Consider the following 25,702-nt stretch of genomic DNA (forward strand, 5'->3'; position numbering starts at 1 on the left):
TTCACTCCAGAGGTCCTCCCTTAGAAGTAACCATGGACACGAGACAAGGTGGGAATGAAAGGGAGTAAAGCATTGAGCTTTGTCCACTGGCGCTGATAGTATCCAGTCCTGCAGGAGTCACAAACTAAGGTCCCTGTCCCTGGCTGGGCCTGTGGCTCATTCCTTCATTCTGATGTCAATCACAGTTCTTGCCAGTCTTTCTGTTGTATTCTGACTGTCCTTGGGTCCATCACACTGCTCCTTATTGCACCCAGACAGAAAAGGGACCCTCCTTCAGCCACGCAGCCTCCTGCTGGACCCTGTCTGGACCACTCTCTCATGACTCTCCTGCTATGTGGGCAGCTAGTGATGCTGCCCTTCCTCTGCTTGGCGGCAGGAGCCTTGAGGGCAGGGGTGGTCTTGCCTTTACTGTGAACGATGATGTGCAGGGTTCCAGGCTGCCTAGACAAGTGCCAGCCCTGTGGGTGCAGGGTCTGGAAGGCAGATCTTGGATTGGAGGCAAGAAAGCAACACGGTGTAGGAGCCACAACCTCTGCTTGTCCCCATGCCTTTCAGTGACCAGGAAGGTGCAAGCACAAGGCTCTGTGGCTGGCCTTCTGGGAGTTTCAACATGACGGACATTATCTGCAGCCCAATGTCAACTTTGACAGCATTGATTACATGGAAAACTTCAGCGAGTGACACAAAGAGTGTGTACCAGGATAATGACCAACAGTGACATGCCTCCCACTGGCAAACACACACACACAGCCACGCATAAACACTCCAGGTGTGCCCGAGCATTCTCTTCTGGTTTTGTTTCCTCCTGATCTCATACAGTCAACCTTCTGTATCCATGGGCTCTGCATGTGTGGACTCAGACAACAGTGTGTAGAGAATATTTTTAGGACTTTTCCAGGGCTGGGGAGATGGCTCAGTGGTTATGAGTGTATGGTGCACAACCATGAGGACCTGAGTTCATATCCCCAGCAATCTGGGAGTGGTCTTGTAAGCTATGGGAGGATTGCTGTAGCTTGCTGGCTGCCAGCCTAGCTGAGAAAAATTAAACAACACCCCCCCCCCAAAAAAAGCTCCCAGTTCAGGGAGAGACCCTGCCTCAAAGGAATAATGTGGAAAGTGATAGAGGAAGACCCTCAATGTCCTTCTCTGGCCTTTGTGTGTACATGGGTACACACACACACACACACACACACACACACACACACACACACACAGAGAGAGACAAAGACAGAGACAGAGACAGATAGACAGTGCATCTGTATTGAACAGGTCAAATTTTCCCCTTGTCATTATTTCCTCAACAAGGCCACATAACAACTCTTTCCCTAACATGTGGCAATAGATGTAATCAGCTGTGCACAGGTGGCTGAATGCATGTGGGAGAGTGCCTGGATTCTATGTACATACTGAATTATCTTACATAAGGGACTCAAGCGTCCTTGGACTCTGGTATCCTTGGAGGGCTTTAGAACCAACTGGCCATATATACTGAGACCTTACTATACTGGTCGCCTAGACCCCATAAATGAAACTCCCACCCCACTGTCACAGACCCAGGGAAGGGCAAAGTACCTTCTGGCCGGGGTTTAGGCTTTTCCAGCCCTCCATCTTGCATGAGCTCAAAGGCAAAGGAGACATTCAGGACCTGGCAAGAAAGATGCAGTGGATAAGTCATTGTATACCTCCTGGACCCCGGGACCCCAGGATCCTGAGAGCCCATGATTCCAGGACCCTAGGACCAGTCCCTGGGAAGCTTAGGAGCCTAACAACGTAGCTGTGGGCCTGAGGCTGAGCCTATCTGTGGCTAAAGAAATGGCTTGGTTATGCTGAGAGTGGCCGTGCTGATCTTAGCACTACCATAGGGGCTCTTTCTGTCCCATCCCAATCTTGCATCAATTGACAAGGCCTTCAAACTCATGGATAAGAGAGCATCCATTTGTTAGGGTCAGATGGCAGGGCATATTCAAGGGGACCTCTGCCTTGGGCCAAAGGCCTTTTGCTTAGTCAAGGAGGATAATGGCTGCTCCCGAGGAGATGCAACACCAGGATAGGCCAAAACCAAACCAAACCACCCAGTTGTTTACGAAAGGGCTGCAGAGGTACTCAGCTCAATTTCTAGCAGCATGCACACACACATGTAGGCATGTACTACTGTATTGATGTAAGTATGAGGCTTCCCTATAATGTAATTTCCAGGCCAGTCTGGACTAGAGTATGATCTTTGTCTCAAATGCTCCCCTTTCTCTCACCAAAACAGAAAAGAATCAGGGGCTGGAAAGATGGCTCAGCAGTTAAGAGGACCTGAGTTTTGTTTTTAGCACCCATGTGGCTCGCAAATGCCAGCTCCAGGGCAGTTAAACACACATGTGTGCACACATACACATAAAAAAGAACCCGTCTGGCCATGGGCCTCAGGGCTAACTGGCTCTGTAGCCACCTTCCCTGTCATCTCTGACAGAGACGAGGCTGCCTGTTTATCTGCAGAGCACATGGCTAGGGAAGCAGGGACAGGCAAAAGGCAAGGAACAGTATTTGTTCAGCATGCATGGAGTCTGCAGGTGGCTCGTGCCAAGTCCAACTGTTTCTAGAAAGGCTCCATCGCCAACCAGCGAAGGCCTGGCCAGGAGGCCACCTCCATCTCTTCCTAGACAGGCCCAGTAGAGATAAGCAGGACATGGGCTATGGGCTTCCCCAAGGCCCCTCCCCCCTTACCTTCTGTTCAAAGCTGTCCGGGGTCAGGAAGAAGCTGTGCAGGGGGACAAAGTAGCCCTCCAGGAGCCCCATGAGCAGCACCAGGTAGACCCCATCTGCAAACTGCAGGGAGAGGCAGGTATCAGCATGAGCCTCCTTCATCACTCTGACATCAACCCACCCAAGGCCACCTCAGTAGGCAGGTTGCTGGGTGAGTGGGGAGCACCCCTGGGGAGGCAATGTGGCAGCTGCCTTGTGTGTTACCAGGGTTACTCCTCAGCTAATCCTGTGGAATAGACAACAAACTGCTGTACCCCTACTCTATAGGTGAGAAAAGTGAAGTGCAGAGAAAGGCCACCCTGACTATTGGAAGGGACACCATTGAATCGAAGTGTCAGGGGAATGATAGATGATGGGTGATAGATGAGTGACATGAAGGTCCTCGGTACTTTTGCTTTTGGAACAGCGAACACGGTGGCATCAACTGGACCTGGCTTCTTGCTTGTGCGTCCCTTCCTTGGGGTTTCAGAGGCAGACCAGTGTGGCGGGTAGAAACTCAGGTTCTGAGTCTAGCCCTACTTGCTAGCTGTGGGACCTGCCTGTCTCTGCACCTCATTTTCCTCACCTGTAAAGTGGGGGTACAGCAGTGTGGTGTCTGTTCCATGGGGCTAGCATGAGGACTATATATAACGTGTATAAAGCACTTGGGACCTGCTTGGGATGTAGGCAGCACTTACTTAGCATTACTGCCTTTGCTGTCTGGAAAATGACGAAGTGACTGGGATTCTTGCTGACCAAACAGAACTCTATTAAGGACCATGGAAAGGAGCTTGAGACCTGGTTCTTCCAGAGAAGTAGAGCTACTGGGGTTGGGAAACTGAGCCAAAGGGCCAGACTCTTGGGCTAAGTACAGAGTGCTTTGTTCTAGGGAGGCGAGTTGCGTATCCTGGGAGATCAGGGCAGTGGAAGGACTCAGTGTTAAGGTGAACATATGTTGCAGTCAGAGGCTTATCTGCTATCTTAGCACCCGCAGAGGATGCTGGGCCACCACACATGTACAGATTACGGATGTTAGGGTTCACAAGCTACCCCTCCTGCAGTGGTCCTATTAGGAGAATGGAATGGACTAGGCTGCTAGGGTCTGGGTCTGGAGCATCTTCATTAAGCTTCCTAGAATGATGCAGACGACACACAGGGCCCAGAAGGAACTGGAGTAGCTCCTCTATAGTCTCCTGGGTCACCTCAGGCAGGTGAAGCCTGTGAACGGCATTCCATGCCACCTGTGTGGGTCCTGGAGAGCAGAGCTGTCTGCACTGAGGAATACAATCAAGCCTGGGTCTGCCTGCCTGTGGCTGGAGTAGGCTAAGGAGGGATGCAAGCAATCTGTGAGCCAGGAGGGTTAGGATGATTCTGCTCAGAGGGAAAGATGGGTGGTGGCTCCCTGTCTGCTGGGTGGAACCTGTGGACAGATGCCAGAGTGCCAAGCAGCACCCTCTGGCACAGCAGCCTTGGCCCTGAGTCAAGGGGAATTTCCAGAGAGCATTCTAGCTGCTTTTCTATAATGTTCCAGATTGTCCCAGAGTTCAGACACACAAGAAGAGAGCTCCATGAAGACTGGAGAGGACTCTATAGACCATAGGAGGTGCTCACACTCATTGAACGTCAGTCAGCAGCAGTTCACTCAGAATGAGAGTCTGGGGGAGTTGGGGTACACAAACTACAGATTAGTTATTAAGTACTAAGGTAGAAAACGATGTAGCAGGTTCTAGCCAGAGTCCAGTAGATGCTACCTTGGTGGCCTCTTTTACCACCATAGTGGGGCTAACAAGACAAACGCCAGAAAGTGTCTCCTAGGGAGTGCTGGGGTGGGCAATGGGTGGTCTGGATGACCTACAAACCATTTGCTTGGTACTTTGCAAGATCACCAATGCCAGCCTGGGTGGAGGAGGGGCTCAGGATGCCCCAGCACTGGCTGAGGAGCTATTGGCAGTTGATGGCTGCTGGTGGGAAAAGAGTCAGTTTTCTTCAGAGGTGTGGCTCTTGGGTAGGCTGCCTCTGAGCCAGTGGACGACCCTATACCCATGTGCACATGGACAGCTCTACTTGGACTCAGTAGGTTATAGAAGAGGAGGACATAAAGTTAGGAGAAGGGTGGGGGTGTCTGGGAGGAGCTGGGAAGAGGGAGTAGGGGTGGACATGATCTAAATATATTATACAAACAAATGAAATTATCAAAGACTAAAACAATGTCAAAAGCCCGATGTCCTTCCAAGAAGGGATGAGTGTTAAAGGCTGTGTTAAAAGGGGCTGAGGGGATGGGCGGGGAAAGCAGGGTGACTGTCCTTTAGCCATGTGACAGGCCCATCTTAGTTGCTCGAAACCAGCCAACATCACTTCATAATTCCCCTCTAAACAGATGAATACAGGGGACCGATGCTAAAACTGCCTGCATCTAATCAGCGGACAGTGGTGACCCAGGACAGTGGACTCGCTCTGAAGAGACACGAGGGAGCCATTCAGAGGTGGAGAGTGAGCTTGGCCAAGTGCTGTGTGTCACATGTAGAACAGACAGAATTCTTTCCTGCAACTTCTCTAAAAGGAGCTGGGGAAATAATCCCACCTAGTTCACGTCTCTGAGTCGCTCACATCTCACATCCCATCCCTCTGTCTGGAAAGCTTTGGGTCCCTGGAACTGTCACTCACCTGCGTCTCCAGTTCTGTGACCTCCAAGTTCAGTTTATTCAGATGCTTGTTTACGAATGTGATGAGCGTCTAAAAGAGAAGTGCAGAGGCACTCACATGGAGGTCTTTACGTGTGAAAGGGCCCTGGGGCCCTGGGAAGAGGCTCTTAGGTAGGTAGCCCACATGGCTGAAAGGGACAGGGAGCCCTGGAGACAGGATGACAGGTGGAGTATCTGATCTGGGGTCAGGGTGGGAGAAGGGAATTAAGAAGCGGGTAAGAGGCAAAATGACCATCTGGGTCCCTCTTGTCGATCCCTGCTTTGGTACTATATCCTGTGCCCAGGGAGTTGAAGAATTCCGTGTGAGGAGCAGAGAAAGCTGAAGTCAGCATGGGTGGGAAGACAGGGTAGGCATCCTGCTGGGAGCACAAGGGCCCTGGATGACCAACCAGTGACCGAGAGGGAGAAGATGTCAGGACACCCCAGGTGCAAGCTGGCATTTCTTCATGCACTGTGGGGTCCTAGCCCTCGCTGCCCCCAGATACCATAGGCCTACCTTCTTGACCACGTTGAGCTTGTCTGGTGCATGGTCAAACAGTGTGTCAAAGGCATCACGTTCTGAAACAGGGAAACACACACAATGCAGTGCAGAGCAGGGCTGCTGGAAGCCATGTGGTCGGCTACCATAGGGAATCTCTGGTTGATTCTCATCCCAAGGTCCCTGTCTCTGTGTGTCCACCAGGTGACACATATTTCTAAGCAGGCTGACCTCGGCTTGGTCCTTTCTCTTCACTTCTATCCCATCATATTCCAGTGCAGTCATAGTTCTAAAGTGTTCCTAACATTCTCTGGTCATTTGTTATCCAAATAGCAAATTGGTTTGGCTAATTTTCACGACAATTATCCTGGTAGAGGCAGAGGTGAGGGCACAAGGGCCCAGTACCTTCCAAGATAGAACAAGAGTCTCTTTCTGGGGGTTCCAAGTCTGCCAACCCCTCTGTGCCTCAGTTTCCCCTTCTATAAAACATCATCTGAAAGATAAGTCTTAGCCAGGGTGTGTGATAGGTATGAGCGACATGGATTCTATAGACTTCAACAATGCTCTCCCAATGCAGATTTTAGCATAATCAAAATATTTCATGAGATCACTAAGAATCAGGCAGAGAGCACATAGCCAAGCCATGCTCCTGGCAGGGATACTTCTTGCTGTGGTGCCAGATTCCCAGAACCAGAGGTGCCCTAGTGGAAGGGTGTGGAGACAGGGGTGGGGAAAGTTTCCAGAAGCAAGCTGGGCTGGGGAGCATCTGTGACCTAAGGCCAGCCTTTTCCACTTGACACTGACGGGCAAAGCTACGACTGCTAGGAAGCAAGTGTGTGTGCACGTGTGTGTGTGTGTGTGTGTGTGTGTGTGTGTGTGTGTGTGTGTGTGTGTGTGTGAGATTTCTGACTCTTGAAGATTCTACACACAAGCCTGAAGTTCTGGGAGATGGGAGCTGTGATGGGGACTAAGAGGGAGTGAGGCAGGGGACTATCTCCCAAGTGTGTTCAATCTCTTCCTAAACTCCCATGCCAGGCACAAGGTAAGTCTGCTCTGCTGGGGCCAGATCTGTGTTGATGAGTAAGTGTTCTGCATGCCACTAAGCTGTCCCTCCCCGATTAGCCAGCGTGTCCCCAAGTGGGGGCAGACAGATCAGAAGACAGAACCAACTAGCTTCAATGAGACCACCAGAGCCAGACAAGCGCACAACACTCACCATGTCTTCCGGAAAGGGCTCTGGAAGAAAAGGAGAAGGAATTCAGTTATATAGTAGGTTTGAGTTTGGGGCTAACCTGGGCTACATGAGGAGCAGAGGCTGAAGATGCTTAGCCAGGAGAGCCGAGTGACCAGCGAAGGGTTTCACTGTCTAGGTCTGTGGCCGACTGCCTGGAGGTGGGCTTTGTCTTGCTCCTGGTTATCCTGTGATGCCCCCAAGTGACACCTGCCATTGCTCCAGGAGTGTCTCAGAGAGGACAGGGACTGGAACCTCACTCATAGGCAGAGCAGCAGTCATGCTCTAAGAGCATAAGCACCAGAGACAGGTGACGGGTCACATGGTCTTAGACTAAGTTCTCCTGAGGCCCTTCCTTCCACCCTTTTTGGACGCTGTGTGACTCCAGGAAAGCTCTCGGACCTCTCTAGTCTCTGGATCTCTTAATTTCTAAAATGAAAATAATGGGTGCTCTGAGCATTAAGCATCTAGAAAGACTTTATTGTAATTTCTAGTGCGTAGTAAATATCCTAAACATTAAAAAAAAACTTTATTGCACTTTTGTGTGTGTGTGTGTGTGTGTGTGTGTGTGTGTGTGTGTAAGTCAGAGCACAACTTTCAGGAACTGGTTATTTCCTTCTACCATGTGGGTGCTAGGGAATTGAACTCAGGCTTGGGAGCAAGCACCATTATCTGCTGAGCCATCTCGCTGGCACCCCTGCTTTTCTCAGTAGGATTCTGGTTCTTAAGAATTTGAGGATATGCGTCATTCATTTGCACACCTAATCCCCACTAAATGCCCATCTGTGTGTGGTTTGCCTACACAGAATGGTGAAGCTGGAGATGCCAGCTAGACGGACTATCCTGCGGTTTCCTTCATCGCCCTGGGGTGGGGGTGGGGGCGGTCTCTGCTGCAGCAGTATATAGCAAAGAGCTGTAAAACTGTACTGGGCTGCTGTTAGGAGGCTTTCACTCTGTAGCAAAGGGCTGCACGAACTGTACTGGGCTGCTGCTAGGAGGCCTTCACGCATGCTTACGTTTTTGTGGCAGAGAAAGGGGGACCATAGGAAGCATAACACACAACTGCAAAGAATGTTTCAGAATCTTAAACCTCCCTTCCCCACCCCCATAGAGCCAGCAGTGTCTCCCAGGCCACTCCCTTCTTTGGTCTGTTCTTTCCAGGAGAGGAAACAGTGGGCACAGAGCAGCCCTCATGGGAGGGGATAGTGAAGCTGGACCTGAGATGGTTTTGCCTCTTAATCCTCAAAGCCAAGCCAAAGACATTTGGTGTTTTGCAAGCCATGTGACTATTGGTGACTAGGCTGAGACCTGGGAGTGATGGGGAAGTTTCATGATGGGGTCTCCACATGTCATATAGCAGGCATCCTGGGGAGGGACCACTCTCTACCTCTGGCTACTCCCAGGCCTTTTTGAAATCATTTGCATTATGGACTCCTGTCAATCATGGTTGGAGAATACGTAAGTGGAGACCAGAGACCAATATCCAGTATATCCCACTTTAGTTTTGAGACAGGGTCTCTCACTGAACCTGGAACTTGCTGATTTGGCTGGCCGGCCAGTGGGTCCCAGAGCCCCTGTATCTGCTTCCCTGGTGCTGGGATAACAGGTGCACACAGCCATGTCTGGCATTTTACAGGTGCTGGGGATCCGAACTCAGGTCCTCATACATGTTTGTGTGGCAAGCATTTTGCCAACTGAACCATCTCCCCGCTCTCACGGCAAACCTTTCGTATTTCTTCATCTTCAAATTTCTAAAAATAAATAGGATAACAAACCCAAACCCAAACCCAAAAGACATCTGCCAGGTAGAGAGGGTTTTCTGGGTCATGGAACATGACCAAATAAATCAGACTTAAGAAGGAAGAAAAAAAACCGTCATCCTTTTGAAGATTAACAATTCAGATTGGCCCCGTGTTTACCACATGACGATTTCATGCTGGTTAGCTTTTTGGGGGGTATACTTTCTTTTCCTGGAGTGCCACAAAATTAGAATTTTCAATCATGGCTAATTCCTCTCTCCCCGTTTCCCCACCCAGGGCTGTACCTTAAGCAGCAAGAGGCATGTTTTGAAGGCTAAGCTATAATCATCGGCTGCAGCTTAATCCCTCCTGCAATCCCAATAAATGAAAACTAAATATCAGCAAATGGGTGAATTTCAGAGAAACATCTGTGTTCCATTACAGACTCGCTGGCAACACTGGTGTTGACATACTCTGTGTTACCAGTTATTTCCTCTTGGATTTGTCGAGACTGGAGGATCCCTTCTCGTTTCTGAAAGGAAGAAGAGAAGAGAATGACACAGGCTTTAGCCACACGGACACATCACTTGGTATTCCTGACATGGAGACGGTCATGGGCGTTTTTATCAGAGGGTCAAGAGATGAGAAGATTCGAGAAGGGGAAATGCAGTGAGTGATCTGAGGGCACCTGGCTGCACCATCATGACCGACTGCAACTGGTGCTCAGTCCAAACAAGGAGGCTGGTTCCTGGAGGGTGAAGCCTGCCTCTCTTTACTGAAGATTTCTGTTGGAAGCCAGCTGTTTGCCTCGGGGAGCGGGGAGCAAGTGAGGCACAGCAAACCCAGTGGAAATGCTGGCTGGGTGTGTCTGCCTCCAGCTGGGGCCCTGCAGGGAGGCCACTGTGGACAGCAGAGCTGTGGGGCGGCATGGAGGTGTGCAGGGCAGCCTGGAGAATTCAGACAGAGGCAAAGGCAACAACGTGTGCTTTGTTTTGCTTTTTACGCAATAACCATGGAGCTCTTCTAATTTTTGGAGTATTTTAACGTATTCTTTGATAGTTTCACACATATATACAACATGTTGTATACACTATCTTGATCATATCCACACACACACACACACACACACACACACCCCGGACCCTCTCATCTTCCTACTCCCAGCTTCATGTTTATATGTGTATCCCACTGAGCCCATTACTATTGCCTGCACACACACGGGTGTGGGGCCATCCATGGGAACATGGGAAACCTACCAGAGGTCACGGGCCCCGAAAGAAAATGACTCCCCATCTCTTAGCAGTCACCAGTGGCCAGTGGTTCCTTAGTGAAGGATGGAGCCCACCGTGTCCCATTCAAGCTTGCTGACTGGCTTAGTCTTGTGCAGGCAAACAGAGCTGCCACAAGGGTTCATGAGTGTGATGGCCACGTCAAGCCCAGAAGCCAGGATTTCACAACACTCATCCTCATCCTCTGGCCCTTTGATTCTTTTTGCCTGCTTTTTGGTGATACTCCCTGAGCCTGGAGGGGACTGGTATAGGTGTTTCATTTAGGGCCGAGCACTCAGCGGTCACCTATTCTCAGCACTCTGATCAGCAGTTATGAATCTCTGCATTGACTGCTACCCACCGCAGAGAGAAGCTTCTAGAACCAAGGTTGAGAGCAGCACTGATCTGCGGAGTGAATCACTGGCACCGTTGTGCTGAGTTGAAGGGTGACAGTCTCAGGTCCCTCTAGCTCCAGCAGGCTCCACTTACACTGGCCTGGGGACTGTGAGTGAGCAGCATACTCACTGCTTAGGCACATGGCTCACTTTGGGCAAAGCAACCACTTTGGGCCTCGTCCAGCCAATTTCTTCCTCCTTCTCTTCTTCTCCCTATGCACTTTTCAAAGACAGGGACTCATATAGCCCAGTACTATGTGGACTTCCAGGTAGGTGGTCAGATATGCTTTCCAAGAAGAGGAAACATTGGGGAACGGTCACTCTAGGGGCAGGTGGCTGCCATTGGTTCCTGAGCAGCTCCACTGGAGGGTGGCTGGAAAATTGAGCATGGGGTCTTTGAAGGAGCACAAGGGTTCCCTATGACCTTTTGATAGACTCCAGGAGAAAACTCACTCTACCAGGTCCCTCTGTACCCTTGCAGGGCACCATAAAAGGCTGGCAGAGCAAAGTCACTGTCCCAAAGCCCAAATTAATGCTAAGAAGGGGCCTTTGAGCTAGGGTGTGGTGGCGCTCACCTCTAACCCCGGCACACTAGAGGCTAAGGCAGGAGGACTGAGAGTTTGAGTCTAGCCTGGGCTACATAGTGAAACCTTGTCTCAATCCACCCTCCTCCCTCATCAAACAAAGAAGGGACCTCTGAGTTCAGGAGATCAGCTAACATGCCTTCTGGAGTCTCCCCAAACTTCTAGAAACATCCACTCATGTTTTCAATAGTCACAGACACTAGCTTCCTGGCGAACCCTTCCTCAGAAGGAAAGGCAAACTGGATAGAGTCAAGAGTCTCTGATTAGAGGAGGAAGGGACAATCAGGGTGGAAGAGGAAGTAACAGGAAATGGGTGTGGAAAGGGACCAGAGAGGAGAAATCAGGAGTTGTCCAAAATTCAGTGTGAAACATGTCCGATTTCCACATGGGCTCCTGGAATCTTTGTCCAGTCTTGGAAGCCCACCATTAGACAGAAACTCTCACTTCCCAGTCCACACCTAAGGGAAGGAAGTGGATGTTATGGAGCCCTCGCTGGCAGTCCTCGAAGCTCCTATCTCTAATTATCCCTGCAGGGATAGCCACACAGCTTTGTAGCTCACTTTCGGCAAGGTTTGTTTTCCTTATTGTTTTTGTTTTAAAACAGGGCCTCAGCCAGGCGGTGGTGGCGGCACATGCCTTTAACCCTAGCATTTGGGAGGCAGAGGCAAGCAGATCTCGGTGAGTTCAAGGCCAGTCTGGTCTACAAAGTGAGTTCCAGGACAGCCAGGGCTACACAGGTTTTCCAAACACTGTCTCGAAAAACAAACAAAACAAAGCCAAACCCCTAAAACAGGCTTCACTACGTAGCCCAGGTTGACCTGGAATTTATTACATAGTCTAGACTAGCCTCAAACTTGCAGCAATCCTCCTGCCTCAGCCTTCCAGGTGCTGGTACAGTTGTGTACTATCACACCAGGTATTTCTTGCCAGTTCTGAGTCCTGCTTCTGAGCTTATTCTCTTGATAAAGCTAATCACCCTGCAAACCCTAACACACACACACACACACACACACACACACACACACACACACACACACACACGCCCCACACGTACACTCCATAACCCCTTTTCCATGTCCTCACCCTAACAAAAGTCTCTGCAGCAGAAATTAGACCAACAACTGCCTCTGATGGCTGATAATTGAGCTCAAAATAAGGTCTGAGATGTGAGTTTGCAGGGACCACTGTTTCAAAATAGCAGTCTCCCACAGACTCTGCTGCTCAAATCATTTTTTTTTCCTTTTTGTCTGTAGTAAAGCAACAGGTAAGTTTTGTTGTTTTTCTTAGAGAACTGTTCATCTTACCTGTTCAGAAGGACAACTAAAATATTCAATAAATGGACAAAGAACTAGAAGGCACAGTGGCCACTGAAGATGTGAACGGCCCGCTTACCTAGAACTCTCTCTCCTAGCAACAGCAGAGCCATGTGGGAACTGAATGATTGTATGTAGAGTTGTAAAAGAATTAAAGACTTGGAAGTGCCTTTGCTGGCTAGTCACCAAAGCACTCCAGAATTAACTGTAGAGAGAGGTCAGGTTTTTGTTTTGTGTGTTTGTTTGTTTGTTTTTACCTTTGTTAGAGTGTTTTAGGTTCAGAGGAAAACTGAGAAGAGAGGCTAGGAATCTCCCTGGTTTTCCCACCCCTAGCACCTGATACAGTCTCATCCACCATTGGCACCCTGAGGCAGAGGGGTACACCATTCACAACTGAGCCAACTGTACTGAGCTGCCGGTCACCCCTGAAAGGCCAGTTATTATCAGACTCTTGGTGTTGTGCCTTTTATGGCTTTGGGTTGCATATCCCAAAGCAGTTTAACAGACTTCAAAACCTCTGTGCTCCATCATCCATCCCTCCCTTCCCTGTGGCAGCGTTTCAAAACACAAGATGAACTCGGGTGCTATTGGCTGGTAAGGATAGCAAATGGAGATGGTCTGGGTTCCTTAGGAGGACAGTTGTTCCAGGATGCTCTGGGCTGGCCACAAAGGCAATAAAGGCAAAGAGCTCAATGACAAGGATTCTGAGTACCTGTCTATCAGCCACACTTAAGGGTCTGAACCACACAGCTCAGCCCTGTCAAGGCCAGCCCTCTGTCCCCTCTGTGTCGTCCTGTCTCCTTGAAGGCAGCACCAACGCACCCTATTCCTATTATATCTTTATGATGCTTTGCAGAGTCGAGTGCCAGGAGGTGTGGAAGAAAGACTTTCTCATTAGGGCAGGAGTGATCGTTGCTTAGGAGCACCATTGTCAAATGCTCCCCTCCAGTTACTGTCTGACCTGAAAGCTCAGCTCAAAGCCCTTTTGTCCTGTGAACAGGTCTGACCTGATCTGGCATAGTAAACCAGCCCCAAAGCTTTCTCTTCCTGACTGATGGCAGAGCTGTCTCCTGCTGTCTGTTGCAGAACCCTGGATGGCCCTGGATACTCAAGGGGCTGTGTGCATGCAGAGCACACCCTCTCACTGCATATTTATTTGGAGACCAAACAAAAAACCAACCCAGAGACAAACAAACACAATGATGACCTTTTGTTAAGTGGGCACGAAGTTGGAAAATAAGATTGCATTTGAGTATTTAATGGGGTTAGGAGCAGAGTGAGCTAGCTATGGGGAGAGAGACTGCACCCTCATTGTGGAAACTACACGACCATATGTGAATGGAAACTCCATCCAACAGGCTGGATGAGACGGCCTGAGGTCCCAGCTGGGCTTTGCTTGGGGACTGAGAAGCAACAGCAAGGGGCATGAACATGCATGCATGTGTGTGCACGAGCACACACCCACACACCCTTGAATACACGACACTCCCTCCCTACACACAAACGTACACATAAACATACTCTCACCCACCCCCATGCTTGAACACATCCACACTTCCTTTCACATACAGATATATATATATTCCTGCACACACAACTGAACACACACACACATACTCTTACTTACCCTTGAATACACACATGCTTGAACACACACTCCATACATGCACACACACACATTTGAACACACACTCCTCATGTGCACACACATATGCTTGAACACACTCTTCACATGCACACACATATGCTTGAACATCACACTTCTCACATGTACACACATACATTTGAACACACATTCCTCACATGTACACACGTTTGAACACATACTCCTCATGAGTATACACACAGGCTTCAACACACTCCTCACATGCATACACATATGCTTGAACACACATTCTTCTCACATACACACACACATACACTGTTGAATACACATTCCTTCACACACAATACATATATAACACTTAACCAAAAATGTAATTTTCCAAAGCTTTCAGAGAATGTGCATGACACATACAAACACCTCTCTTCCTGTTCAAGTCTGCATAGCTCACAAACATGTATACTATACATCTTCAGCTACACAAATGTATACACTATGTACCTTCAGGTATATGTTGCACAGAGACTCTCCCAGCAGCACTATGTAAAACCCAGACACAAATCCACACAAAACTACACTACACACAAGCACACATTCTTATTCTTTGCATGTTTACCAGGCATAAGACAGCAGGTGCTGGATGCCTCCCAACACACAGCACAACCAAGTCTACTTAACCCTCACTGGCTGTCCTTCTAAGCATCTATTCAACATGCTTTGACTGTTGCAGAGCTCAGATCTCTGTGAATCAAGGTGCATGCATATAGGGGAGCATTCCTCTTACCTGGACCACAACCACTTGGATGGAAACATGGTCTGGGAGTCGGATTGGTGCCCGGAAATACTGAGACAGAGCGACCAGCAGGTGGAGGATGGCAACCAGGCTCTTGGCATGTACAGCTGAAATGCAAGATTAGGAAGAGTCTTTCTCCAGATTCTAGGCAAGAGAGACATCTACTGAGGTTACAGTAGTACCCCCCTTCAGTGTCCCCTTCTTGCACCCTAAGCATCAGGGAATTCCCCCAGTCACCATCTGTTCTCCCCATCCCTAACCCTCTCAATTTATGGCCACGCCCCATGGGTTCCTTCTTGGATACTATGGTAGATTTCCAACATGGTATCTCTACTCCCACTTGAGGTTCCCCATGAGGACTCCGGCACCACCGAGTGAGCCTGGAGCTCACATCAGCTCTCTTTGCCCTGTTCTCATCTACACCCACTCCCTCCCCACCTGACAGGGAATACCGGATTGTTACCTCTTCCCCTGTCCAGTGCTGTTCACAAACTTTTCTTTAATCAAGAGACACCAAGTCAGGAAGGAGCCCTGGGTCTCTTCCTCTGTCTAGGGCCAACCTCCCTAGAAGAAGGCATGAGAACCACTCAGAAAGGTTGGCTGCTGGTGCCTGATAAGGTGGGTGGAGTCAATATCCCCAGGCAAACTCAAGTGTCTTCCATAGGTGCTAACCTTTGCACATACTAGACCACTTATGCTGCTGAAGGCTAGGCCCTTCTGGGTGTAGCTTTCTCAGTAGATGGGATAAAGACTGACTTATACAAGGCTCATGGAGTCAGGCAGACTAGAATTTGAATGTGACTTTGTTTCCCGGCTACCTGTTTACTGATTATGGCTTTGGGTAGGGGCCACTCTGGCCAATGAGCCTTAAGCTCTTCATCTCCTCAAACAAGGATGGCAGTTCCCAGGTGGACATACACACTGTGAAGACTTCCAAAGACAACAAGGGTAGACAGAGCCCCTGGAACACTGCAGGTGGCCAGGAATGACTGGTATGTTTTATTATAACTTATGAGAAAGTACCTGGCACGGAGGCAATCAGGGCATGCCAACCCTCTCTCTTCCTGTCTCATAAAGGGCAGACCCGTCAGGCTCTTTGCCTGCCTGTCCCGTCCTACTAGCTTCGGGCTCTTCATTACAGGGACATTTAAGGGAGAATCCAGAGTAGCACATGTCTATGTCACCTGCATTGGGCTTATTATCAGGGTGTCATTTGTCTTCCCCACATCAAAAAACAAAACAAAATAAAACAAAAAACAAAACAAAACAAAAAAACTACTTTAGAAGCTTGGAGAAGCCACCAAGAAAGGAAATGATTCAGACAGTCCTTCAACATCATTAGCACTGTTCCTTATCATGGCTGTTCCTTATCCTGGCAGTGTCTCCTAATGGCCAGCAGTGGCTCAACGTGACACCAAGCAGCAGGCCCGTCTTCCAGAAAATTCATTTCTGGAAAACACTGTCCACTGACTCTGACCTACAGTGACAACCTACAAAACAACTCCTGGTTGGGACTGGACCACTGACATGGCCCTCTCACAGAAGGACAGAGTCACATCAGGGTTTGCTTTCTCAGCCAGGATTGTTATGTCACCCCCAGGTTGGACTGTGGGGGCTGTAAGCACACTTTAGGCCCTCCTGCTTTTAATGACAAACTTGATGTTGGAAAAGTTCAGGTCAGTCAAGTCCTGGCTGGTGTCCACTGTACATCATCTTGGCAAGTGACATCAAAGGCATCAGACAGATGTCAGACCCTTTCAACAAATGCTCTGTCCTCCAGGGAATTCTTTTCAAAAGAAATAACCCCATACAGTCACACAGAGAACGTGGACCAAGATGCCAGCCTGTGCCACACATCATCAAAAGCAAAACCCTGGGAAACATTCACATCCAGGAGGAAGAGGATGGCCAGATTCGGGGCTTCCAAACTTGTTTGTGTTGTTGAGAGACAACAAAACCATATAGTTCTTATCATGCAGTTCTGCTGGGTCCAGAACTTTCTGTGAAGCCCAACCTGACCCTGAACTTGTGACCCTACTGTTTTAGGTTCCTGAAGTTTGTTTGTTTGTTTTTCTGGAACCCATTTTAAAATTTTTTCTTAATTACATGGGGGGCATACATGTGCCATGACATGTATGTGGAGGTCAGAGGGCAACTTTTGGAAGTTGAATGTGACCTTCCACCATGTGGTGGGTTCTGGGGATTTAACTCAGGCTGTCAAGTTTGGTGGCAAACGCCTTTGCCCGTTGAGCCATGTCGCTGGCCCCTGAAGGTTATTTTTTATTTTTACCCCTGCCTTCTTTCTCCCTCCTAAGCAGAGAAACCCTATGTTATAAAAGCCAATAGCAGAGCTCATGAGAGGCAGACCATGATGAGGGTTTTCGAGTCCTAACTGCAACCCACCCATTTCTGCTTTTCTTCCAGTTGTGTCTAAGTTTCTCCTTGCAATCCTGAGGCTGGACCAGGCGTATGTATCAACCATGTCATCAATCACAGCCTTCCAAAGCTATGGTACAGCCACATAACAGAACCCTTGTACGCACAGAAAATCACGGCAAGGGTTCTGTTACGTCAAGACAATGTCACCGAAATATTAACATTGCTAAAGGAAAATTTCACAGAAACAAGTCAAGAACATGAGCCATGTACATCTTCATGCACATATATACAGGTGTATATACATACATGCCTGTGTACAAACATGGACTTGTGATCAGCACTTGAAAAGGAATATAAAACCATTCTGAGTTGTGTGATGAAATCCTGAGCTGTGTCACCCTGCCCTTCTCAAGACTTGGACTATTCCTTGTCCAGTGTATCCACACCGTGGATGTTATTCCTCTGCCAGTCACCTGGTGCTCATATCAGGTGTCAGGCTGCCTCAGTATTACAGTGACCGTGTTATTTGACTTAATGATGGCCCCAGGGCATGAGGGCAGTGAGGCTGGCAATGCGGATATGCTGAAGTGAAGGTATGAAGGGCTGCCTTTAAGAAAAAAGGGAGAGCTTTCAATAATAGAGAAAAACCAGATCTACAGTAAGAATGAATATTCGACATAATTATGAAAAAAGAATATTCATGCTAGCTTTTTAAAAATTAGATTTATTGATTTCATGTAGATAGGTGTTTTGCCTGTATGCATGTCTGTGTACCACATGTGTGCCTGGTGTCTACAGGGACAGCGGAGGGTATCAGATCTACTGTTACTGGAGTTATAGATGGTTGTGAGCTGTCATGTGGGTGCTGGGAACTAAACCTAGTCCTCTAAAAGAGCAGCCAGTGCTCTTAGCTGCTGAGCCACCTCTCCAGCCCTCCATGGTGGTTTTGTTGTCACACCTTAAGGCACAGCAGTGATGGTCATTGCGTATGATAAATGTGTTGATAGATCGATGGAAAAGGCACTAATGGCAGAAACACAAAACGAACCCGTAGACCAATAGGAGAGAGTAGATACCAGGAAATAAACCCACATGGCTACAGCCACCTGATTTCCAAGAGGAATGTAAAAAAACATACACTGGAGAAAAAAATAGCCTCTTTAACTAATGGTGCTGGGAAAACCAGATATCTATACGTAAAAGGATAAAACTAGATCTGTATCTCTCACCCTGAGTAACAATCAATTTAAAATGGACAAAATCAAAGATCCTAATGCAGGACTTGAAAACTTAAAGCTCCTAGAAGACAACCTAAGTAAAAGACTTCTATACAACAGAGACAAGGACTTCCCACAAGAGCCACAAGGCTCAGGAAATAACCCCGTAAATTGAAAAATGAGACCGTATGAGATTAAAAAGCTTCTGCACAGCAGAGGAAATCACCCACCAGTGAGGAAATAGCCTACAGAATGAGAGACAACCTGCTAACTAGATCCACAATAAAGAACTTAAAAAATTTAAACATCATTCTACCCCCTAAATCATCCAATCAAAAATGGGCAAATTACTGAAGAGACATTTCTCAAGAGAGATAGGAATGGTCAATATATATCTGAAATGGTGTTCAACATCCTTAGACTCAGGGCAATGCAAATCGAAAGTACTGTGAGAGTCCAGCTCACCCCAGTCAGAATGACTACCACCAGGGGAACAAGTACCAACAGACCCCAGTGGGGACACAGGGAGTGAGGAGCCCTCTTTCACACTGGTGGGGCCACTAAGGAATCAGCAGACTGGATCCTCGAGAAACTGAAAATACAACTACCATACGTGCCTGCTAGATCGCTCCTGCTGTACCTCAAAATATTCTAAGTCAACATGCCACAGAGATGCTTGCACACTCATGTTTACTGCTGCACTCCACACAATAGCCAGGAAACAGGACCAGCCTAGCTCTCCATCAGCAGATGGATAGATACAGTATATGTACACAATGGTACAATTCAATTCAGTTATAAAGAAAAATGAAGTTATGACATTTGTAGGCAAATGGATGCAACTGGAAATCATTAAGTGAAACAAGCCATGGCTCTTTCTTCTTTTCTTTTCTTTTCTTTTTTTTTTTTTTGTGTGTGCGTGCCCATGTGTGAGGTGGGGAAGAGAAGGAGGAAGAAGGGGAGGAGGAGGAGGAGGAGGAGGAGGAGGAGGAGGAGGAAGAGATCTTGAAGGACAGAGGAAAAAGAGGGGATGGGCGAATTCTAGGACAGCCAGGACTGTTACACAGAGAAACCCTGTCTCAAAAAGACCACCCCTCCCCCCCCCAAAAAAAGAGGGAATGGGATACATGTGACATGAAAACAGAATAAAGAACTATTTGGGGTGAGGAATGAGATCAGCAAGAGAGGGGCAGGAAGGTGGGAGAGAAGGATGAATTAGAACAGGTATAGTGACACATAGGTATGGAAATGGCACAGTGTAACCCAGTACTTTGCATGCTAACTTAAAATAAAAAAAGATAGAAACGCTATTCCATTTGTGTGTCTATACACATAGACATGTAATGTCTGGAACTACCCATGGTGCAGGCATTGCCTGGAGTGTTGAAAGACACCCCCTTTAGATACTGGGAGATTACAGTCTATAAATGCATAGTTGTGTATTCATGTATGAATAAATAAAAAGCATAGTCTATACCCTCTTTATTACACCACACACACACACACACACACACACACACACACACACACACACACACACCTTGAAGTAATAACTCCAAACATTTCAGGGCCCATCTGTGGGTCGGCAGCTTATGGAGGCTGTGTGGACAGGCTCAGTACAGTCTGGCTCCACAGCTGGTTCTCTGGAACAGATTCCCACCTCTGCTATCCATCACTCTGTAACCAGGACCGTGGTGCTCCTTCAGCAAACTTTGGGGGCATGAAGTGCACCAGTTACGCTTCCTGATTCTCGGGAAACGATAGTGAAGAAGCTAGAATGCCTGACCCTGGGATGGCAACGTTCACAGTGCCATAATTCTTCTGTGCCTTGATTTCCCCATCTATGAAATGAGGGTGCTGAAAAGGATTGCCTGAGGTAGGCGAGTGAGCATTGCAAAGGTTAAAATAGACATTAATATTTAAATGTGTTTATATACACTGGCATTTTCTAAATTTTCAATAATAAAAAATTCTGTTTGTGAACAGAAAAGAAAGCAACCCCTAAAGTTCTAGATCAAAGACCTCGGTAACTCAGCAGCCTGTCCCTGCCACCCTTGTCCTGAGCATAAAGGAGACACAGTGTCCCAAAATGCAGACAGGGCTGATTACAGAGAAAGGAGAGACTTCTCCCTGTGAGTTGTGCCTGCTCTGTTCCTTCTAGAACACACTGCTTCTTCTTGTAAACAAGCTCCAGCTCTTCTTGATGCCCAGAGGCATCACAGGGAGCAGCCAAGAGGATAATTATCCCTTCTGACCCACTAATCCATCTCCATTCTGGAGATCTAGCCAGGAAGAGTAATTCATAAGAGGTAAACAGAGAGACAGCGAAGACATCCAACTAAAGCCATCTGATATTAGCAAGCAGGGAGTGTGTGTGTGTGTGTGTGTGTGTGTGTGTGTGTGTGTGTGTGTGTGTGTGCCTGTCTGTGTGTGTATGTGTGTGTGCTATGTGTATATATGCATATATGTGTATATATGTGCATATGTTGTATGTATATGTGTGAGGTCAGAGATTAGTATTAGGTGGTCAAATGTCTTCCTCAATTTCTCCACCTTGTTTTTTGAGACAGGATCTCTCACAGAACCTGGAGTTTACTTACTCACTTAGCTGGGCTACCCAGCAGACCCCAGAGCTTCTCCTGCCTCTTTTTCACTAGCACTGAAACTACAGGCATGTGGCACTACTGTGGGCTTTTTAAACATTTTTTTAAATGTGCGTGCTGGGGCTCAAACCCAAGGCCTCATGCTTGTAAGCTAAGCACTTTAACCAACGAGCCATCTCTCCAGTCCCAGGTGTCCTTTTCTGAACACTATTTAATTTCCCAGTGGCACAGAGAAATAGGGCTCCTTAGCAGGGTAGCTTCTGGGGCCTGAAGCCAGGTCCTGTCCTCTACCTCAGGTAAGTCTGGCTAAGCAGAGAATGCCCTGTTCCCGGCTTATCCCACTGTTCCATGCCAGCAACGGTATAATTATGCTGAAGGAGGTACTGGGCATTTTTCTGGCTCCAATGTCAGAAATGAGGGGAGGAGATGGCTCCTGGCAGCTATGGGGTCACTACAGTGGGGGAGGGGGAAATTTCTTTTTCTTTTTTAAGTTTGAAAAAAAATATTTAAAAACTCTCCTAGGGGATGAATTAATTTTAAGTCCTATAAATGGAATGCATAAAATAAAGTTTCTGATTCTTAGATCCACACACCATGTAACTATTTTATTTGCACTGTTAAAACCTGTATTTGTAGCCGGGCGGTGGTGGCGCACGCCTTTAATCCCAGCACTCGGGAGGCAGAGCCAGGCGGATCGCTGTGAGTTCGAGGCCAGCCTGGACTACCAAGTGAGTTCCAGGAAAGGCGCAAAGCTACACAGAGAAACCCTGTCTCGAAAAACCAAAAAAAAAAAACAAAAAAAAAAAAACCTGTATTTGTTTCTTTACAAAGAGAAAAATCATTCAACTCCCTTACCGGGGATAGACAGTCATTGCTAGTATCAGTGACCCACTGCCTTACTGCTGAATCTGAGTGAGAGTTTATATCGGATGCCAAGGCACACTCTTGAGGCAGCAAAAGAATGAATAGCATAGGGACTGGAGAGATGGCTTAGAGGTTAAGAGCACTAGTTGCTCTTCCAGAGGACCTGGGTTTGATTCCTAGCACCCACACAGCAGCTCACAACCATTTGTAACTACAGTTCCAGGGGGGTCTGCATCAAGCTAAAACATTAAAAGAAAAAAGAGGTCTATACTTTCTGAAATTTTTGAGCTACAGTAGCAGTGAAAGGTAGACCTTAAAAAAGTCCTGTTCTAGGGGCAGGAAGATGGTTACATATGTAAAGATGCTTGTTGTAAAGCCTGATGATTGACTCTGTCAACTTGACACGATGCAGGATTGACTGCACTGGGTTGGCCTGTGAGTGTTTGTGGTAGACTTGTTAACTGAGGTGAATCAATGTGGCAGAGGTTACCCGTCCCATTTATAAGACTTAAAATGGCTCTACCACTTAGGAGAGTTAAAAAAAAAAAATTTCAAACTTAGGAAAAAAAAAAATCCCCCCTCACTGTAGTGACTGCACAGCTGTAAGACCCCACTCAGTATGGGCGGAGTCATTCCCTAGGAAGGGGCAGGGGTCCTGTACTAAGTGGAGAAACCAAGGTATGTAGACAGATGCAATCAAGCAAATGAGTTCATGGGAAGGTGAAAGGAAAGAACTGACTTCACAAAGGTGTCTCCTGACCTCCAGATCTGTACCATGGCATGAGCCTTCCCCCACATCTCTCCGCCCTTCCCCAACCCACACTCTAATAAATAAAACATTAAAACAAGCCCTTTGCTAGTGCTTTGGACCTCAGCCGTATCTTTGCTCCTTCTGAGAAGCAGAGTGGAAGTGACAGGGTGTGGGGTTTGGGACAGAACTGAAGCCTCCCTCTTGGCCTCTCAGCTGTGTGGACCTGCAGCTGCAGCTTCCCAGTGTCTCGACATGCTGGAGACAGCAGCGCTCTCAGCGGGCTGCGTGGGTCTCAGAAGTGGCTCCAGAAATGTGTCGTTTCCTTTCCGAGCTGACCTCACATAAGGCTGCCACAGAAAGCCTTCCAGATAAAGGGATGCTGACATGGACATTTTATTATTTTTCCTCCCAGAGTCTGCAGGCTCACTAGCTTTCTCAGGAAGGTGCTTCTCAAAGAGAAACGAATTTGCATCCCAGGCCTTACAGCTTAGGTGTCCCCAATGGTGGGGACTGGTGTCATTTCACAGTCCTCTTCCTCTGCACAACTCACAGTCTACGTTCCACTTGATGCTCCTGGGAGGAAGCTTCAGGGTTTCATTGATCTTCTCCAGCACAGTCTGTAGCTTCTGCTTCTGGGCGATCTCCGACTGGGTAACCTCTGCCACATTAAGCTTCTCACTCTCCAGTTTCTCTGAGGTGACAAGGAAAAGAGCAGCTGTTATCTTGAGTCACAGAAAATCTAACTCATGCCTATTCCTTCATCCATTCACTTAGGACAGCCTTCATGCAATCACCAAATATCTACAGTCAAGCCTAGGAGTGTTCGGGGATCCCCCAGATAATCAAATCTGGAGATGTTGAGTGTCCTGTGGAAAATGGGAGTGTGTTTGCCTAGAGTCTATGCCATCCTCTTGTATGTTTCAATCACCTCTGGATTATTCAAATGCCCCATATAACATAAAGATCATTACATGCTATTATTCTATATTGTTTATAGAATCACGACAAGAAAAGCATGGGTATTTTTAGTATAGTTGATAATTTCTGCTCAAATATTTCAATTTACAGTTTGTTATAATGCCATTTTTGTTGCTGTGATAAAATAACCCAACAAAAAGCAACTCAGTAGAGAACATTTATCTTGGCTCATAGTTCCAGGCTGCATTCCATCACTGTGGGGAGGTCACATGACATCATACATAGAGATGAATGTATGCATGTTCACTTGGCTACTGAGATACTTGGTCACATGACATCACACAGAGCGATGAATGTGCGCACGCTCACTTGCTTGCTTGTGCTCAGCTCCATTTCTCCATTTATAGTTCAGAACTCTCCACCTAGGGATTGGTGCTGCCCACACTGGGCTGGGCTTCCCACATCAATTAACTTCATTAAGACAATTCTCCACAGACATGCCCACAGGCCCACCCAGTGTAGAGTGTAGACAATCCCTCATTGAGACTCTTTTTCTAGTTGATTCTAACTTGTATCATGTTGAATCTGCAGACATGAAACTTTTAGATATGAGTGACACTGCTCCTTGTCTAATGGTAGCACCAGTCCTGGGGAAGCATTCGATTGTGCCGTGGACCCCCCAGGACCACAGAAGTGGGGGATTTAACCGGTCACCTTTGAATGCTCTTCTTGAATTCTGGGTCATCCCTCCCCTTTTCCAAGGATACTCCAGTGTCCTAGCTGACCAGCCTTCTGTCAGCCAGCTTTGTCCTTCTTAGAGACATCCTGTCTACTCCTGTAAGGGCGTCACACCCAACCACCTCAGTCTGATGGAAGCATCTCCCCACCCCCAACCCCACGCTCGCCACAATGTCAATTGTATCAATTCCAAGGCACACATTTTTCCCCCCATATTTTTACATCCCTAAAATCAGACTATGTCTTAAAACTGATGGCCTCCTATAAGTCCTGCCAGCGAGGTGGAAGACACACGAGCCCCTCGTGGGACCATTACTTCCATGCTCTAAGAAGCCCACAGGAGCACCTGTGCAAAGTATCATATACAAACTTGAAGCAAGAAGAAAGCATCCAGTAATAGGTGAGTGGGGATTTTTCTCTTTCTGGATGGCGCTCACATTGTGGCGAGCTTTAATACCAGTGCATCTCATGTGTCTTGACATAGGAGACAGCTTGATCAGTTTACTAATCTAAATTCGTATTTTAATCTATCACAAAGGACGGAACAATGGTAGCCTCCTTGATGGGAATTGCAGTGCCTGCTTCTAGATTCATCTAAATCCACGCTCCCCTGCTCTTTCAGGACTGACAGAATGCACGGCTCAGAGTGCGTTTCAAATAGCTTTTCTCTGCGTTTTCAAGGGCTGCCATATAAATATTTCAGCTTTCCATCAGTGCTCTGATCAGTGCTTATTTATTTTTTGTAATTCTAGCTTACACAAGTCATGTGCTCCTTGGTGTGAGGCTGTCCGCAGGAGAGTCTGTGCAGCTTCTGAAGATTCATGAGTTGTTGTCAGCACCACGGCGGGATGACCGCGGGCTATTTGTACGTGCAGCATCCTCAAATGGATCTCTCTGCTCTTTTCAGTGGATTCAAACCATCTCTCATTTCTGAAGTGCAAGGATTTATCAAGCATATAGCAAACCTTACATATCTTGTGTGTGTGTGTGTAGGTGGGTGGGGGGAGAGTGTTAGTTTGTGTGGCACTCAGAGAGCAGTTTGCTGAAGTTGGTCCTCCTCTTTGACCCCATGGGTCTCAGCGACCAAACTCAGGTCATTAGACTTGGCTGCAAGCGCTTTTAGCAAACGAGTGCTCTCAGTCTACCTTTTCCATTTCAAAGTTGAATTCTCATTTTGGATCTTCTTCTATTAAAGAAAGGGAAGTTCACTCCCTCACTGCCACGCCCCATTGTTTCATGCTGACATTAGAACTGTCCTTAGAAGCAAGCTATTTCTTCATACATTGCAATTGCCAACACTGGGGAAGGCTGCACAGCACACTGTGATGATAAGGTTCGAAGCCTGATCTTGATCTGGGGGAAAAAGCCACTGGGCTAGATTACTGGTGACTGTCTC

General features: G+C 47.6%; 1 protein-coding gene across 3 annotated transcripts in view; it reads right to left on the reverse strand.

The window, feature by feature from the left end:
- The window catches only part of Parva (parvin alpha), a 155,579-nt gene that overhangs the window by 8,777 nt on the left and 121,100 nt on the right, over nucleotides 1-25,702 (reverse strand). For all 3 annotated transcript variants that reach the window (XM_052762982.1, XM_052762983.1, XM_052762984.1), the window contains exons 5-12: nucleotides 23,201-23,341; nucleotides 14,828-14,943; nucleotides 9,354-9,412; nucleotides 7,127-7,146; nucleotides 5,929-5,990; nucleotides 5,395-5,463; nucleotides 2,713-2,814; nucleotides 1,573-1,645 (exon numbers count right to left, since the gene is read on the reverse strand). In XM_052762982.1, coding sequence (XP_052618942.1) covers nucleotides 1,573-1,645; nucleotides 2,713-2,814; nucleotides 5,395-5,463; nucleotides 5,929-5,990; nucleotides 7,127-7,146; nucleotides 9,354-9,412; nucleotides 14,828-14,943; nucleotides 23,201-23,341 — 642 coding nt within the window. The remainder of the gene's footprint in view (nucleotides 1-1,572; nucleotides 1,646-2,712; nucleotides 2,815-5,394; nucleotides 5,464-5,928; nucleotides 5,991-7,126; nucleotides 7,147-9,353; nucleotides 9,413-14,827; nucleotides 14,944-23,200; nucleotides 23,342-25,702) is intronic.

Source organism: Peromyscus californicus, unplaced genomic scaffold, assembly GCF_007827085.1.
Source record: "Peromyscus californicus insignis strain IS unplaced genomic scaffold, ASM782708v3 Scaffold_4__1_contigs__length_199733344, whole genome shotgun sequence".
NCBI lineage: Eukaryota > Metazoa > Chordata > Mammalia > Rodentia > Cricetidae > Peromyscus > Peromyscus californicus.